The sequence below is a fragment of the Mustela lutreola genome, chromosome 2 (genome assembly GCF_030435805.1).
Source record: "Mustela lutreola isolate mMusLut2 chromosome 2, mMusLut2.pri, whole genome shotgun sequence".
In the NCBI taxonomy this organism is placed as follows: domain Eukaryota; kingdom Metazoa; phylum Chordata; class Mammalia; order Carnivora; family Mustelidae; genus Mustela; species Mustela lutreola.
In genome coordinates this window covers 104,977,625-104,996,004 of record NC_081291.1, presented here as the reverse complement: position 1 = coordinate 104,996,004, position 18,380 = coordinate 104,977,625, and the positions used below count along the sequence as shown (strand labels likewise).

At 46.4% G+C, this 18,380-nt stretch overlaps 1 protein-coding gene across 2 annotated transcripts in view; it reads left to right on the top strand.

The window, feature by feature from the left end:
- The window catches only part of ITGB5 (integrin subunit beta 5), a 113,547-nt gene that overhangs the window by 11,556 nt on the left and 83,611 nt on the right, over nucleotides 1-18,380 (top strand). For both annotated transcript variants that reach the window (XM_059162928.1, XM_059162927.1), the window contains exons 2-3: nucleotides 755-840; nucleotides 11,268-11,472. In XM_059162928.1, coding sequence (XP_059018911.1) covers nucleotides 755-840; nucleotides 11,268-11,472 — 291 coding nt within the window. The remainder of the gene's footprint in view (nucleotides 1-754; nucleotides 841-11,267; nucleotides 11,473-18,380) is intronic.

Below are 18,380 nucleotides of genomic sequence, written 5' to 3'. Positions count from 1 at the left end.
GACATACTGGTAGGTGTATCGAATTAAGGAATTTTCTTTATCTTAACCCAACATTGTATTCCATGGGTACTTTCTTCTTTAAGAGTTCTGCTGGCTTCTTTTGGTGCACTTGGATTTGATGTGATAGTATCTGACTTAGGATTTTCTTATCTTATGCCTGAAGGTGATCAATCTGTTCTTCCTTTTTCTTCCTGTCTTTTTTTTAAATTTATTTTATTTGTTTATTTGAGAGAGAGAGGGCAGAAAGCTACAGTGAGAGGGAAAAGCAGACTGATTGCTGAGCAGAGAGCGCCATGAGGGATTTGATCCCAGAGATCATGACCTGAGCCGAAGGCAGAAGCTTAACTGACTGAGGCCACCCAGGTGCCCTTCTTTCTTTCTTTCTTTTTTTCTTCTTCTTCTTTTTTTTTTTTTTTTTTTTTTTGGACCATTTCTTTTTGTCATTTTGGGTGGACTAAGTGTGATGAGGCCTTCACTGAGGGAGGACCTACTGTATTATGGGAATGGAAATCCAAGTGGGTCTAGGAGAAGAAATGGGAGTTGCTAACACAGTGTGCATGCTTCAAAAAACACCTGTGCTTTGTCTCAGCGCCTGTCCCTTAACCTGCCCTTGGCCCAGAGGCCTTACCCTTCAGCCTTGCCCAGACTCCCTGCTGAGAACAGACTCCGACTCCTCTTCCCACCCCATTCAAAGGCCTCATCAGTAAGCTTTATGGCCAGGAACTCATTGGTGCCTCTCTATCTTTCTTCAAAGGTCTCAACATATGCACTAGTGGAAGTGCCACCTCATGTGAAGAATGTCTGTTAATCCATCCAAAATGTGCCTGGTGCTTCAAAGAGGTACGTGGTGGTGTGTGGTGGGGGTGGGAGTGGGGGGTGGGGGGAGGTGGCGGTGAGGAAGGGGTGGGAGAGGGGGGAGGGAGTAGGGGACGCGCTACGCCCAGCACCCCAGTTGACTGTGCAGAGATGGGGTGAACAGATTCTGCAAGCTGCCTCTTCTCTTTCCCAGGGCCATGACAAAGCTGCATTTTTATAACAGAAATTCAGTTGGGTCTTCAGATGGTGTTGAGTGTTTTAATCCTATTTTAGGAAAACAAGACCTTCCTTCCCTTTTGTGGGGGAGCCAGTTATGATTCTTGTCTAGTTTCCTGCGATTTGGTAAAAGATCTGAGCATGTGAAGGGAGTTTGTTTTTTAATAGTTGAAAACGTGGGCGGGTGGGTAGCGTGTGGATGGAGGCCAGTTGTCTTCATGTGGCTTACGTGGGGATAGGAATATTATGACTCGGCCTTTGTGGTATGATTAAAAGTCATGGTTGCTGTTTCTTTAGGCCCCGTAAGAAGGGTTACAAGTTCGGGGAGATGTTAGACATATTGCTGTCGTAAAGTAGTACAAACCTTGGAGCGTGGTGAGCTCATCAGCAAGTGATCAATTTCTAAAACTCCTGTCTTGAAGGAAAATTCCGGCTCACTTTTTGAAATTGTTGTTAGAACCACCAGGCACAAACTCTCCTTGCACGAATGTACTGTTAAGGTGGTTTTTAAAAAAAAAAAAAAGTTTTATTTATTTATTTTAGAGAGAGAGTGCTCAAGGTGGGGGTGGGGGGCGGGGAGCAGAGGGAGAAGGACAGGAAGACTCTGTGCTGAGGGCAAAGCCCGACATGGGGCTCGATCCCATGACCGTGAGATCATGACCTGAGCTGAAACCAAGAGGCAGACACTTAACTGACCCAGCCACCCAGGCGCCCCTGTTAAGGTTATTTTTTAAAGAAGCTAAGACCTGCCATCTTGGATTGGCTCAGTCTTTGCTGTTTGGTATGCGGTGCCCATCAAGACAAGAGATGGCCTGGAAGGCTGAGCATCTTTGCCTCAATGCAGCCTCAGAGGTCTGGGGATGGGTTCAGCCTTCGATGGCTACAGATGGTTATGTGTGGAGCCCCACCAGTACCCCACACCTTGTATATAGTATTAATGAAAATTGAAGGCTCAGAGAGGTGACGTGATTTTTTTTTTCAAGGCCACACACTGTGCCAAAGCCGGATTTTAGAGCCCAGGCTCTTACCCTTTGGCTACCCGGCCTCTTACATGTGACGTCTATAGAATTTTTTCTAGTGGAGAGTAGGATTAAACTAAATAAATGATCCCAACCACAATAAGTTTATTCCAGTAAATCTTCCCAATATATGAAAACTTCATTGTATTTGTGCTTAATTGTGTTTGTTGTGAACTTTCTTTAAAACCTTTCACTGGCATTGTATGTCCCCATTGTCCCTTGCCTGCCTCCAGGACTTTAGTCAGAGGGAACTACCCCGTCGTCAGAAAGCCCCGCCGGGGGACGCCCTCATGGTTTTCCCTGTGTTGCTCCTTTGCCTAGAAGGCCTTCCTGGCTTCCTAGACATAACCATCTACCTCTTCATCCATCAGTCTGCCCAGGCCCTTTGGTATGAGACTATCTCTGTCTTCCAGAATGTTGGGGCATGGCTTTTATCTATTTTCTTCCTTGCTGCATCCCCAGTACCTAGAGTGTTGTCTGGCACACAGTAGTTGCTCAATAAGTATTGACTGAAGGATTTCATTGGATTGGTATTTATTGTGTGTCTGCATGTGCAGGCCATGACCCCCTCTTCATCTCCCTGTATTCCCTACTTCCTTGATAGCACTGATAACCTTTTATTGTATTAATTTGTTTTTATGCCCGTGACTAACTAAATTGTTGTCTTCTTAGAAACCTAAACTATGTCTTATTCATCTTGACTCCTCAGATCTAGCCCAGAATCTGGCAGAAATTCATAGTTGATAAAAGAGATGGGCTTGGGTGCCAGGGTGGCTCAGTGGGTTAAAGCCTCTGCCTTAGACTCAGGTCGTGATGTCAGGGTCCTGGGATCAAGTCTCACACTGGGCTCTCTTCTCAGCAGGGAGCCTGCTCCCCCCCCACCTCTCTGCCTACTTGTGATCTCTGTCAAAAAAAAAAAAATGGGCTTAAAAACATGTAGTTAGAAAACCAAAGTTTATTTTTTATTTTTTTAAGATTTTATTTATTTGAGAGAGAGAGCGTGAGTAGAGAGGAGGGGCAGAAGAAGAGGGAGAAGCAGGCTTCCTGCTGAGCAGGGAGCCCGGCGTGGGGCTCTACCCCAGGACCCTGACATCACAACTTGAGCTGAAGTCAGATGCTTTACTGACTGAGCCACCCAGGCACCTCTAGAAAACCAAAGTTTGAATCTCAGTTTTGCCATGCTTTGCTCCCAGTTGTGTGATGTGTCAGATGCTAGTGACAATGCCACCCTCCAGCGTTCTTGGGGGTATAAAATGAGATGAGTGCAGAGAGGAGTCTCGAGAGGAGTCTCGGATAGGACTGCTGATGAACGGAATGAGTGTTACCCAGCACACTGCCCCTGTCATCCACGGTATCGTCTAGTAAATGGAAGCAGTGGGACCTGGAAGCCAGGGTCCGCTGTCTGTGTCAGGTTTCTTCCTTTCTTGGGCTAGTACTTCCAGGACTCTGATATGCTAATATTGACAGTGAATGACGTTATCTCCAGGAGCCTTGCATTCCCTGGGCCCACACCTGGGTTTCCTCTCTAGCCCAGCGGGTTGCCTGGGCTTACACGGAGCCTGGGTCTTGGCTGCAGAAGTCCCTGTGATGCCTGCGTGGCAATGCCGCTTCCCATTTTCTTTGGGGGGTGAACTGCCCTCAGGATGTGAGTGTGTTTCAGGGAACTGGGTTTGGACAGTTCAGGAATGCTTTCTGGTCGACCTATGCACTTTAGCAAGACAGAGTAAGTGTGGTCGAGTGCCTTCCTAACCGTACATGCCAGGATGGCATTAGAGAGGTCAGGTATCTGCCATGAGCACATGACGAGTGTGCACCCGAGGGCTGGTCCCTTGGGGATGGTGAGGGAGGGCCAGCTTGCTGACTGGTGGGTTTGTGTGGATTCTGCCCCACCCACCTCTTGTGACCGCACACCAGTGCGGAGTCATTGGGAGACATCCTCCATCGGGACTCCCTAGCTCTTGATCTCGTAGTGCTTTTATTTTACTCGAGGTGGGGCGGGCAGCCTCACTCTGCATTTAACATTCCTTGTAAACTAATTCCACCTCCTCTCCCTCGTCTGCCCTGCTGTTCCTGTGGTATTGAATTGGAGTCTGCTGGCGTCGGGCTCCCACTCAGCATTTCTTGCTAGTTTTCTATTCCATTCTGCTGCATGACCCTTTTTTTTTTTAAGATTTTATTTTTGGGGTACCTGGGTGGCGCAGTCTGTTGAGCCTCTCTTTTTTTTTCTTTTCTTTCTTTCCTTTTTTTTTTAAATCTGAGCAAGAGAGCATGCGTGAGAGCAGAAGCAGGAGGAGCCCCAGAGGAAGAGGGAGGAGGAGATGTCCCACTAAGCAGGGAGCCAGATGTGGAGCTGGACCCTAGGACCCTGGGATCATGACTTGAGCTGAAGGCAGCTGCTTAACTGACTGATTCACCCAGGTGCCCTGAGCATCTGATTCTTGATTTCATTTTCAGTCATGATCTTTTTTTTTTTTTTTTTTTTTTTAAGATTTTATTTATTTATTTGACAGAGAGAGATCACAAGCAGATGGAGAGGCAGGCAGAGAGGGAGATAGAGGGAAGCAGGCTCCCTGCTGAGCAGAGAGCCCGATGCGGGACTCGATCCGAGGATCCTGAGATCATGACCTGAGCCGAAGGCAGTGGCCCAATCCACTGAGCCACCCAGGCGCCCCATTCAGTCATGATCTTAGCATCAGGGGATCAAGCCCTGCATTGGGCTACATGCTCAGCACAGAGCCTGCTTGCGTTTCTTTTCCCCTCTCCCTCCCCCTCACCCTGTGCATTTCTCTCTCTCTCTCTCTAATAAATAAATAAATCTTTTTTAAGAATTTGAAAATGAAAAGATTTTTTTTTTTTGAAGATTTCTATTTATTTATTTATTTGACAGAGATCACAAGTAGGCAGAGATGCAGGCAGAGAGAGAGGAGAAAGCAGGCTCTCCGTGGAGCAGAGAGCCCAATGTGGGGCTTGATTCCAGGACCCTGGGACCATGACCTGAGTCGAAAGGCAGAGGCTTTAACCCACTGAGCCACCCAGGCGGCCCCCAAAAAAGATAATAGAGTTGCCAGACTTTCTGGTACTCTGAGACCAGGAGTGCGGGAGGTCGCCTCTCCTTGCCTGTCCTTACCTGTTCCCACGGCACCCCTCACCCCTGTCCTTAATTCATTCTTCATGACACCTCCTTGGCCCTTGCTTCTCGGCCAGTGTGAGCACTTAGGGTACTGTTGTCCTGCACTGGATAAAACCCACAACAAATTCCATCAGTGTATCAGCCATTTTGTCTGCCTTTTTTTTCAAGTGGAAATCTGCCCCTGATCTCAGCCTGTGAGCCTCTCAACCCAGCTGGCTGTGAGAGGAGTTTGTAGGGCAGAGTGTGTGTATGCTTTTCCCCCAAGGCTCAGGGCAGCCCTCCTTCTCTCCATTTACACTTCCTGGCCGACCACCTAGTCCTGTCGCTCTTCCTACATGCAGGGAGAGCCAGTAGACTGGATCCAGCTGTGTGCCCAGGGAGATGGGGAGCACAGGGTTCATGCTGGGAGCAGGGGGCCACTGTGGCTTGTAGGAGGATGGTAGTTTGGGAGAAGTGGGCAGGGCTGAAGGACCCAGACTCCTCGTGAGGGTAGAAAGCAGAGTCTGTGGGAGCAGAAGAGGAGAAGAAGACAGACTACAAGATTGCATGCAGGGCTGGGGGACTGGGGAGCCCATAGGGCAAGATGGTGAGACAGCTTGAGGTGATGTGGCCTTGGCCAGCACAGGCTGATGAAAAGCCAGAGGGAGAAGGACCAGGGACGCACGGCCACTGGCTTGTGGTGTGTAGATAGAAATGGGGTTGGAATGGAAGAAGCCTGTGAAAGTGTGGGCTGGGGTGAAGGGTGTTTGCCTTGGAGACAGACATGGAGAAGCAGAAATGAAGAGGTCAGTAGGGCTGGATGCAGGAGGAAGGAGACCATTTAGAGGCAGGAAAGCAAGACAGTGTTAGAGGTTCATTGGACACTTAGTGTCCAGTTGCAAGAAAGCCGGGGCAGCTAAGCCAAAACCACACCAGCATCCTGTTGTACAGCTTAGACAAGACCACAGTAGCATCCCGTAATGGGCTGAGTGGACTTTCGGGGGAAATTATGGTGGCCTGAAGGGCTATCAAGGGGACATGGCCTGTATTCTCATTTGAGCTGGGAGGAAATGAAAAAGAAATGAGCATTTGCTTTAACTCACATTAAATTACAGATTCTTTGAGAGAAAAGCTCTTTGTGGTCATGAAAGGAATAATCGTGGCCTGTTGTAGATGCTTCATAAATATTTGTTCAGTGAATTAAATGAGCTGCCTGAAAGCTGACAGAGGGATTTCTCCATCCCCAGGCAGAGGGTAGTGTGCTGAATGAACCCGATCGCCCTGGCCAGGGTGTGAGCCCTGGCTTGCACCGCAGGGAGAGAGATCTTGGTGAACAAAATGTCCTGGGAGTTAGGTGTTGCAGTGTGACAACCAGCAGTGGAGCTCGTCCTGTCCTCCGCATCATAGGTGGTGGAGGGGGGAAAGGGAACCAAGTTCCAACAACGTGCAAAGGCCAGTGTTGTAGCAAATTAAAAGGGATCTACATTTGGAACACTTTGTTGTCTTTTTATATTACCACAGGGTGACTAAAAGCCATAAAAGATGTTTCAACTTCCTGTTCCCATTTTGATGCTTCTCTTGGAAGTTTGCCTGTAATGCCGTTTCCTTTTATGAGCCCTCCGAGGGTTCCTAGAGGCCTTTCTGGAGACCGTGGACAGGCGGATGCTTCTGCCGTGAGCTGAAACTCCTTCCAGCTCAGAGATCAGGAGCACCTGCTCGCAGTTGTGCTGTGCCCCACCAGGAGCCCTTCCTGATACTGGTTTCCATGTTGAGATGAAGTCTCCCCACCTCCATCCGTAGCCGTTTTTCTGCATAAGAAGAATATTTATCCTCTCAGTTTGAGAGGTGGCAGGCAGATCTCTGCCTTGGGGGCAGCAAGGAAACTCTAAATTCAGAGGGATGGGGTCTGGGGACCCAGCATTGGTTTCCTGCTGCAGCATTCAGCTGTGGCCTTGTTGAGATGAAAGGGAGGCAATGCAAAAAGCACTGGGGTCCAGGCAGCTGAAGCCAGGTGAACTTGGGTTTTTTGGATGAATTTAGGCATGAACTTTGGCATGTGGACCTCTGATTCCTCACCCACAGAGACCAGGGGCTGGCACCCGAGGATGCCTCCGAGTCCCTTCCCTTTGGAACTTGCTGTCTTCTGGCACCTGGACGAGGGCCCGGGTGTCAGGTCCCTGGCATCTGAACAATGACCTAGGGAAGAGCTCCAGCATGGAGGGAGAGGAGAAGCCCTTGGACGTGTGGGGTTGGCCAGCTGGGCCTGCAGTATTCTCTGTCCTTTCCTTGGGCAGCAAGAGATGAGTCGTGGCTCTTTTCAGACTCTGTGCCAGATGGACCTTCAGCTCTGTGGCAATCTCCCACCAATCTCCCACTCTCCCGGGGTAGCTGCCTTCCTCTCAGAAGGTCATTCATGCCTGCCAAGGCCAGAGGTGCCTCAGGGTGTCTTCGAGGCCTCAGACCCCTGGGACAGTGACGAGATTCAACATATAGGTAAAGATGTCCCAAAGACCGTGGAACAGTATCAGTGAAACCATTGGGTCCATCCCAAGTAACAGGACACTGAGCTTTGTGAGCTAGGACAGGATTGACAAACCGGCGATAGAGATCGGTGACACTGAGACGAAATCTAAATTTGTCACAGGTGCCACAATAGGGTGTTCCTTGGCTGTGTGTGCAGCTGGAGCTGCTGAGAAGGGGGCTCCCTGTGTTGTCCCATTGTTGACTTGGTGGGCACTTCTGAAGTCACTGTATGAGTTCCAGTTTGTTTGTTTGTTTTATAGTGGTCTCTATGCCCAATGTGGGGCTCACCACCCCTAGATCAAGAGTCTCCTATTCTACTGACTCAGCCAGACAGGTGCCCCTCGAGTTACTGTTTTTTTTTTTTTTTTTAAAGATTTTATTTATTTATTTGTCAGAAAGAGAGAGAGAGAAAGCACGCAAGCAGGCAGAGAGGCAGGCAGAGGCAGAGAGAGAGGCAGACTCCCTGCTGAGCAAGGAGCCCGATGCGGGACTTAAGCAGTGGCTTAACCCACTGAGCCACCCAGGCGTCCCTTGAGTTACAGTTTTAATGTGGTCACTGGTAGTTCTCCTACTGGCAGTCAGGTGACAATATAGAGGTTGACGGCCCGTGCAATGAACTTCGGAAAACCATGAGCACTGGAGTGGAAGTTTATCACAACCTTGAGGAATATTATTAATGAGAAATATACTGGTACCAGTGAGGGGAATGAGGAGAGCAGAGCCTTGCTTCTAATACCCTAGAGATTAAAGAAGCTGCAGAGTCTCTAGAGTACGGCTGGGACAGCCAGACTTGCAGACCCGGTTGTGATTGGCCTGGGTGTGGCTGTCTGATTTCTTCAGGTCTGGGAAGGGTGACCTGGGCTTTAAGTCTCTTGGTGATCTCAGCTGTGCGGCTTCCCTAGCCAGCAGGTGGCCCCATACAAGTTCTCCATCAAGGACTGCTCGTGCCTGTCAAAGACCCCTTTGAGCAGGATGATTGGGAAGCTTGAGTGAAGTTCACTGCTAGTGCAGGTGTCTGGGTGGTATGGTGTGATCTCAATGAATGAATTGCCGAGGCTGTGGATTAAGAATCATGCCACTACCTGCTGCGTAGAGGGAAGCAGGTTGGCTCTGTGACCTGGTCTGTTCCAGAATGCAAGCTGCTCCAGACCAGTGGGAGGGGTGTCGGGCTCCCATCACTTCGGGGACAACACAGATGCTTTCATGGCCAACCTGGAGGCAGAGTTTTGCACTGGAGTGCTCAAGACACATTGACTACCAGAACTGGGCCAAGCACAACCAGCTCATCAGAACTGGGGGAGCTGGCAGCAAGGGCCAGGATGCCAGAAGCCAGCAAGAAGTTCATGAGCAGGCGAGCCCCTTCCAGCTCTGGACAGCCAAGTGGACCTCTGCTGCAGGACCTCAAGACAGCAGACTGCTACTGTGGGGCCATCAGAAGTTACTCCTTCCCCCATCCCTTCGCTTTCTCACTACTTTATTAGAATTTCTACATCAGAGTCATGCTTGTCCATTTGGAACCCAGCTTGGAAAGCCTAGCTTTGAAATCTTGTATCATTTCAAGGATAATCATTTTAAGCTGGAATAATTATTTTCTCACCTGATCCACAAGTGTCTGGAGACACTTAGACTTATGGCACCGTCCCTGAGGTTGACAGGCAAGATCTCCAGGGGCTCAATATATTAAAACAAACAAATATATAAATAAATAAAATTCGATTATAAAATAAACAACAACAGCAAATATCACAGAGGCCCAGAACAACACATCTGGTTTCACTTATATAAAAACACTGCAAATTCTTCTTGACTCCTTAGTGTTGAATCTTGCGAAGGCTCAAGTAGGTGTTGGCTAGCCCTGGAGCCTCGACCATGGTGAAGGGCGAGTCCCCTTCGTCTCTCTGCTTCTGCCAGCAGTCTGACTCCTACCACAGTGGGGAGGACACTTGACTCAGCTGAGGCTTTCTGGCAAAATGTTACAGAGGCAAGAGGAAGAGATCAGCATCAGAACCCCTCCAGCTATGAAGAGGGTGATCAGGGCCACCAGCACAGGCCTCCAACCAGCTGGTGGAGGTGATCTGCTTTTCTACATCTATCAGCGAGAGGGTGTTCAGAGAGCATCCTGGATTTGGTTTGCTGTTAAAAATTCCCTTACTGGAGGGGCACCTGGGTGGCTCCGTGGGTTAAAGCCTCTGCTTTCAGCTCGGGTCATGGTCTCAGGGTCCTGGGATCGAGCCCCGCATCGGGCTTTCTGCTCGGCGAGGTGCCCGCTTCCTCCTTTCTCTCTGCCTGCCTCTCTGCCTACTTGTGATCTCTGTCTATCAAATAAATAAATAAAATCTTAAAAAAAAAAAAAGAAAAAAAATTCCCTTACTGGAAAACAACCAATACTTACAAAGTACCATATTTTATAGTAGAGTATATTATTTCGTTTTAAAGTGGATATCCTAAAGTCCTGGTGCCCCAGATAAGGTTGGGCCATCCTGATATCTAGCCTTCTCCTAAATCCAGCTTAAGAAAAGGAAGTTTTTTCTTATCAATGTGGCTTTATTGCTCAAACTACAGTAAAAATAATAAAAGAAAAAATGTAATTTTAGTCCCTCTACACTAATGCCTCAACTGTCTTTATTTTTAAAAATTTTTGTTTTGAGTCCTAATGCGGATACAATTTTATTTTCTGATCTTCTTTCTTAGCACGTTTTGGACTTTCTTTTCAGTCTTCATAATTTTGAATGATCATGTCATCTACGGAGGTGATATACCATGTTTTTCTTATAGTTGAGGGCTTTATGTTTACAAGTTTATACTCAGTATGTATCTTATAGAGTCCCCCCATTTTATTTTTAAAGATTTTATGTATTTATTTGACAGAGATGGAGACAGAGAGCATAAGCAGGCAGAGTAGCAAAGAGAGGGAAGAGCAGGCTCCGCCCTAAGCAGGGAGCCTGATGTGGGGCTCCATCCCAGAACCCTGGGATCATGACCTGAGCCAAAGGCAGATGCTTCGTGACTGAGCCCCCAGGTGCCCTCCCCTCTCTTCTGATTGACTTCTTGGGATAGATTCCTGGGACTCCACCAGCGGGTCAAAGGCTACAGTGTTTATTGCCACGTTGTCTTGCAGAATGGGTGTGTAATGGGTGTGTAATGCCCCATGCCTGCACAACAGATGAGTGGATGCCTCATAAGTTAACTCTTGATTGCCTGAATGATGACTACTTGTCTACTTACATAGTATCTTTAAAACATTTTTAGTTGTGCAACGGGCCATGTTACTTTTCTCCCGCTAATTGTCCAGACAGGCCCATTTTTTTAGGAGAATTTTGATCATTAAAGTAACAGTGAAACCAAACCTTTTTATTATGCATTTACAGTTTACAAAGGGCTTTCGTATCCAGTACCTTCATTAACCCTCATAATCCTAGTGAGCATTTGGGGTATGTGTGATCGGTTTCACCACTTTCTGACAATGAAAATGGAATGCGGAGTGTTTCGGGTACAGGCACTAGGTGCTGTTGGGTCCACTCCAGAGGTGTTCTGGAAAGATAGCCTGACCATTCTCTGCCCTCTTGCTTTGTTGCTGCATCTAGGACTTCGGCAGCCTGCACTCCGTCACCTCCCGCTGTGACTTGAAGGCAAACCTGGCCAGAAACGGCTGTGGGGGTGAGTTTGAGAGCCCCGCCAGCAGCACCCAGGTCCTGCGGAGCCTGCCTCTCAGCAGCAAGGGCTCCAGTCCCACCAGCTCAGATGTTATTCAGCTGAGGCCACAGAAGATTGCCCTGAACCTGCGGCCTGGTGAGCGCCATGAGGAGGGGGTGTGCTAATGATGGGGAGGTGAGCCGGGGCAGGCTCAGAGCTGAGCCCGCAGAGGGAAAGGGCAAGGCCTCGCCCAGGCCCCAGGAGGCAGAGTAAGTAAAAGGCCCCTGTGGACAGAGCGGGATCTTTGCTATCTGTTTGATTGAAGTAAAATATATATAACATAAAATTGAGCATTTTAACTGTTTTAAGGTATATAGTTCAACGGTGTTCAATACATTCACCTTGTCTATCACCACTACCTGTCTCCAAAACTTTTGCATTATCCCAGCCTGAAACTCTGTGCCCACTAACACGCATTTTTTTTTTCTTCATTCACTTGAGAGAGAGAGAGAGGAAGAGAAGCACATGTGTGTGGGGGGAGTGGGACAGAGGGAGCAGGGGGAAGGGCAGGGGGAGAGGGAGAGAAGCAGACTCCCTGCTGAGCAGGAGCCCCATGATCCTGAGATCATGATCTGGGCCAAATGGGCCAAAATCAAGGAAATCAGGAGGCGTAGGCTTAACGGCCTGAACCAGCCTGGTGTCCCTGAACACTACTTCTAGCTTCTACCCCCATCCTCCCTCCCTCCTGGTGATGAGTTTGACTCCTTTCTGCCGTGATGAGTTTGACTACTCGGGGAGCCCTTATAAGTGATAGTAATCGGACTCTCCAATACTTTTACTTTTGTGGCTGCCTTTTTTTACTCAGAAATGTCTTCAAGGTTCATCCATGTTGTCGTGTGGGTCAGATCTGCTTCCTTTTTAAGGCTTCCTTTTTAAACTCCCCTTGTGTGTGTTTATTGTATTTTGTTGGTCTGTTCATCCATCAGTGGACACTTGAGTTGTTGCTATTTTTTGGCTATTAGGAATGACGTTATGGCCTTCCATGGGAGGACACTGCTACTAGGTTTACTCCCTAGTTAACGCACGTTTCTCAGGAAGGTGCTGCTTCCAGGAAAATGTATTTTTCCTTGTCAGCAAATTCCACTGGAGTCCATGGCATTCTGAAAGGACAAACTTTTAGAGCAGAGTTATTTTGTTTTATGACCCTAGAGCCCCTGCAAGCCCTAGCATTGGTTGTGATATGAGGAAACTAACGGATTTTGTATACCTACTATGTGCTGAATGCCTGGCTTACTCCTAGGTAGGTAAGACCATTTTACATGACAAGCGACCTGCTCAAGGTCTGCCAGTTACAAATGGTGACTCTGGGGGCACCTGGGTGGCTCAGTTAGTTGAGCGACTGTCTTTGGCTCAGGTCGTAATCCTGGAGTCCTGGAATGGAGTCCCACATTGGGCTCCCAGCTCGAGGAGAGTCTGCTGCTCCCTCTGACCTCTCCCTTCTCAGGCTCTCTCTCATTCTATTGCTCTCAAATAAATAAATAAATCTTTTTTAAAAAAGAAAAAGAAATGGTGACTCTCATTCCACCCCAGCTTGTTGCAACAACAAAACTCACGACTTTTTCTAGTTCACCATGTTTTAAATATAATATTCCACATATTGGAATTGTGGTAAGGTCAAAAAGTGAATATGCATGTGCTTAAATTAGAAAGTATCACATTTTGAGGGAAGGTAGCCTATTTCCAAATTGTTTGATTTTCCTCCTTTTCTTCTATCTCATTGCCTAAGAAACCATTGGCAAAAACTACTCCCAGATGGTTTATTTCAACTCCAAGGCCGTTTGGAGCCGGTGGCAAGGTCACGGATGTGGTTGGCCGTCTTGAGTTCTAGCACTGGCGCTGTCCCTAGCTAGGAGGGCTTGGGCAGTTTACCCCACCCCTTCACACCTCAAGGTCTTTGCCACCTACATTCCTTATAGCCACGTTCAAAAGCTTAAATGAGACTTCTTGTATACATACACCTTAAGAAGTCAAAATTACCATTATTTTCAGACTAGTGGCCAAAGGTGCAGATCCTGGAGTCAGCGAGGTCTAGGTTTGAATACCCATTCTCAGTGTCTCAGAGATGGATTTCGCCCAACGCTGCCATCATAAGCGCTTAGTGATGCTTGTTGTTGGTGTCTTTGTGTATTTTATTTTTAATTTTTTTTAAAGATTTTATTTATTTATTTGACAGGCAGAGATTACAAGTAGGCAGAGAGGCAGGCAGAGAGAGAGAGGAGGAAGCAGGCTCCCCACTGAGCAGAGAGCCCAACGTGGGGCTCGATCCCAGGACCCTGGGATCATGACCTGAGCCGAAGGCAGAGGCTTTAACCCACTGAGCCACCCAGGCGCCCTGGTGTCTTTGTATATTTTAAACACGTTTTATTCTGGGGGCACCTGGATGGCTCAGTCATTAAGCATCTGCCTTCAGCTCAGGTCATGATCCCAGGGTTGCTGGATCGAGCCCCACATTGGGCTCCCTGCTCGGCGGGAGCCTGCTTCTCCCTCTCCCACTCCCCTGTTTGTGTTTCCTCTTTTGTGGGTTCTCTCTCTCTGTCAAATAAATAAATAAAAATCTTTAAAAAAATGTTTTATTCTGTTTATTGAATTGTCTTGGAAATAAGAAATAAGGGGGCACCTGGGTGGCTCAGTGGGTTCAGCCTCTACCTTCAGCTCGGGTCATGATCTCAGGGTGCTGGGATGGACCCCCACATTGGGCTCTCTGCTCAGCGGGGAGCCTGCTCCCCCCACCCCCGCCTGTCTCTCTGTCTGCTTGTGATCTCTGTCAAATAAATAAAATCTTTAAACAATTAAAAAAAAAAGAAATAAGAAATAAAAGGAGGTGTACGCAGCCGTGCTATACAGAGAGGCACAAGCTACTGGATGGCCAGGGATTAGCGCAGGGATTAGTTGAGGCTGCTATTTTTATAAATGGTCCACTGTAATGACACTTAGCTTTGTTTGGTGAGCTCCCACGCTGAGAGAGGGCAGAGCTCCTGCAAAGCTGTGTGACTGGGTAGAGAAGAGTCAGTAGAGCCTCTCTGTGGGCAGCTGCTTGGTGATGTCCTCTGGGTTAAGATAACTCATCTTCATCCATGAAGATTGGCCTGGGGTCAGAGGCTGTGACCTAGAGGGGGATGTGGGAGTTGTGGCAGATGATTAAGGTATTGAAGCATTGTGTGGGATGAGAGTAGCTATCAATTAAAGTGAATGATGTTCCTTCTTTTGTATTTAATTACAGTGTAACAATAACTTAAAGTCTTGAGAGATCATCCACTTTTATGCAATGTTGCTTTTCATTTTTACTAGACCCTGTCTCAATTCACATGTTCAAAATTTTCATACGTTCACATTGTATTTGTAATCATACACTGTCTTCACTTAATCATTAACAAAGACCAAAATTCACAGCGCCAACCACGTTTATAGTTTCATCATAGTCAGCAGAGGTTTTTAACTTAACATTTTTGAAACTCCTCATTTAGAATTGCTCTCAGCGCCTCTGATTTTCTGAGAAATACATTCCTTCAGCATGGCAAATCCTTATCCTTCAGGGTGGATTTAGTTTAGGAAGGAGCTGGAGGTGACACCAAGTCAGACAGTCCACAGTTTGAATTCTACTTAGAATCAGAATGAAGGTCACAGTCACACTTGAGGCTGAGAGATTGTTGTTTGTTTTGATTTACCAGGGGACTCTTTAAACAGCTCCAACAAGGAGCTAAGGAAGTGAAGGCAGCCTCCTTGGGCCAACTTCTCCCGACATTAGACGTATGCACAATATTGATCTATGCCTAAAGTTTAATGTATTTTCACTTATGGAAGAAGGAAATCAGCATTATTTTGATATGCCTGTGGTGATTGTTGAAAGAGCTCTGAGTCATCATATATATAAGAAAGGTTTCCTTTTGCCTATTGAATAGTCTTGGAAATAAACCAAAAAATGGGTGTAAGTGGCTCTGCTGGACACAGAGGCACGAACTACCGGATTGCCAGGGATGATTATGGGATTAATTGAAGTTGCTAATTTTATAAGTCATAGTATAGTCATATTTCCTGCTAAACATTGTGATACAGTTTCTGGTATTGGAAATAAAATGGAAAGCATGGTCCTATTTTTTTTTTTTTTAATGGTATATATTTTAAAGATTTTATCTATTTTTGCAAGAGAGAGAGAAAACTTGAGAGCACAGACGGGGTTGGGGGGAGGGGCAGAGGGAGAAGCAGGCTCCCTGCTGAGCAAGGAGCCCGAGGCGGTACCTGGTGACCAGGACCCTGGGATCATGACCTGAATGGAAGGCAGAAGCTTAACTGACTGAGCCCAGTCATTTAAGCCCAATATGATCCTATTTTTATATAAAATCAGGATATGGGTGCTGTGTGTGAGCTCTCTGTTTGTGTGGAAGGTGTGATAAGAGAGCCAGTTTCTAGAAGGTCAGGGTGATGGAGATGTTGGCTGCCCAGTTAAACATACCCAAACTGTGAGGATGTTTGAGGAGCTGAAGACTTGGAAGAGATCTGATGAAAATCGGAATTCCTAAAGGTCTAGAGTCTTGTGCATCTCTTTGTCAGTTGAATCTGTTCGTCACCTGAAGCCAATGAAGCCTCTTAAAATCTTGAAAATTTTAATATTTTTAGAGACAAACCCCAGATATTTATTTGGGGAAGAGAATGTTACGTTGCAGTTAACAGCATCGGTTTACCAAGTGCATAGTCAACCTCAAGGTAGTTACCCTGATTCTGCAGAAGGCTTCAGATCTAGGGGTTGGTTTTTCCATTATTGATTTCTCGAAATCCGTTTTTGTCTCCTTCCTGACCCTGCTCCCCTATACCTCATATAGATACTTGTTGAGTGAATGTAACACTTTGCCAGCCTTATACTAATGACTAATCAGTGATAAGCCTCAACATAATATGAGTGATACTTCAAGAAAGTGAAGTTATTATTCCAGGATAAACCTGGGGAAAAAAGATGGATTTTCTTCTATGTGGAACTTTTGTTTTTGTTTTCTTTCTTTCTTTCTTTAGAAGTGACTGACATCCCATAGAAGTCACCATTTTATTTTTATTTATTATTTTTATTTTTAAAAAACAATTTTATTTTTTAAGGTTTATTTATTTTTCTGGTGATCTCTATACCCAATGTGGGGCTCAAACTCATGACCCTCAAATCAAGAGTTATGTAGTCTTCCTACTAAGCCAGATAGGCGCCCCAAGTCACCATTTTTAAGTAAATAATTCTGTGGTTTGTAGTATATTTGCAACATTGTGCAGTCATCACCATTGTCTCATTCCAGAACATTTTCCTCACCTCAAAAAGAAACCCTGTATGCATTAACAGTCACTCCTTATCTTTTCCCTCCCGGCCACTTTCAGTCCTAGGCAACCACTAATCTACTTTCTATTTCCATGGTTATGTCTGGCTTCTTTCACTCTGCAGAATGTCTTCAGGATTCATTGATGTTGTAACACCAAGACTTCCTTTTTATGGCCAAATAATATTCCTTTGTGTATGTATAGATATGCCACATTTTTGCTGATGAATATTGGGGCTGTTTTCACTTTGGGGCAATCATGACTACTGCTACTGTGAACATTCATGCCCAAGTTTTTGTGCAGACATGTGTTTCCAATAATCTTGAGTATATAACTAGGAGTAGAATTGCTGGGTCATATGGTAATTCTATGTTTAATTTTTTGAGGAACTGCCAAACTTTAAGCAGGATTTTGTATAAACACAGGATCATGTTTTCCATTTTGTTTCCAATCCTGGAACCTGTATGTCAGAAAAACAATCTTAAAAAAATTCTTTTTTTTTTTTTTTTAAAGATTTTATTTATTTTTTTGTCAGAGAAAGAGAGAGAGAGAGATCACAAGTAAGCCAAGAGGCAGGCACAGGCAGAGGGAGAAGCAGGTTCCCTGCCGAGCAAGGAGCCCGATGTGGGCTCCATCCCAGGACGCTGGGATCATGACCTGAGCCGAAGGCAGCCGCTTAACCAACTGAGCCACCCAGGCGTCCCTTAAAAAAATTCTTAACAAAGGATACAAACTTTGGAATAAAGCTTATTGAAATGGTGAATAAAAGGCTAGTGGTGGTTTTGAAGCATTGGGACAGTTAGAGTTTATTTACGTCATTAATTTTCCTTGATCCTTTAGTTCATTGACTAGTAGCTTTGTATTTTCATATTAAGTGTTTTAATCTGAAATAATCGTGGGCTCACAAGAAGTTGCAAAAGTAATTGTGTTCTTGTATACCCCTCCTGGCTTTCCCTGGTAATGTTACATAAGCAAAGTGCATTACTCAAACTGAGAAATTGACACTGGTACAGCCCTGTTAACTAACCTAGGGGACTGGTTGCTTTTGAGCCCTTTTCCCAGCCCTTATATGTGCTGCTTTTTATCCTGCTCCTCCCTGGCCCTACTTTGAGGTCCTGGTTACCTCACTTAGGTGTTGCTTCTGCCACCCAGACCAACAGAATATATTCTTTATCATAAAATCTGAGAAAGACCTGATGGAGGCTGGATAAGAGAGGTTGGCTAACACACCGTGTTTGTGCCTTCCCCGGAACATTTATAAATTGCAATCCTGACCCCCAGTGTGATGGTATCAGGAGGCTAGGGTCTTTGGGAGGTGATTAGGTCATGAGGGTAGAGCTCTCATACTAATCATGGGATTAGTGCCGTGAATTATAAACAGACCCCAGAGAGCTCCCTCCTCCCTTCAGCCATGTGAGGACGCAGCAGCATGCCTGCAGTCTACAACCCAGGCCTGGCATTCCTAGTTTCCTACTTCCCTTGGGGAAAAAACAAACAAACAAACAAACAAACAAAAAAACAAAAACCCAGTCTTAGTCCATTTGGGCTACTCTAGTAAGTACCCACAGACTGAGGGCTTATAAGCAACAGAAATTTCTCTCTCAAGGTCCTAAAGGCTCCAAATCCAAGATCAGGGTCTTGGACTTGTTTGAGTCCTTGGACCTGTTTGAGTCCTGGTGAGAAACCTTCGGGGCAGACACTGGTAGAGGCCA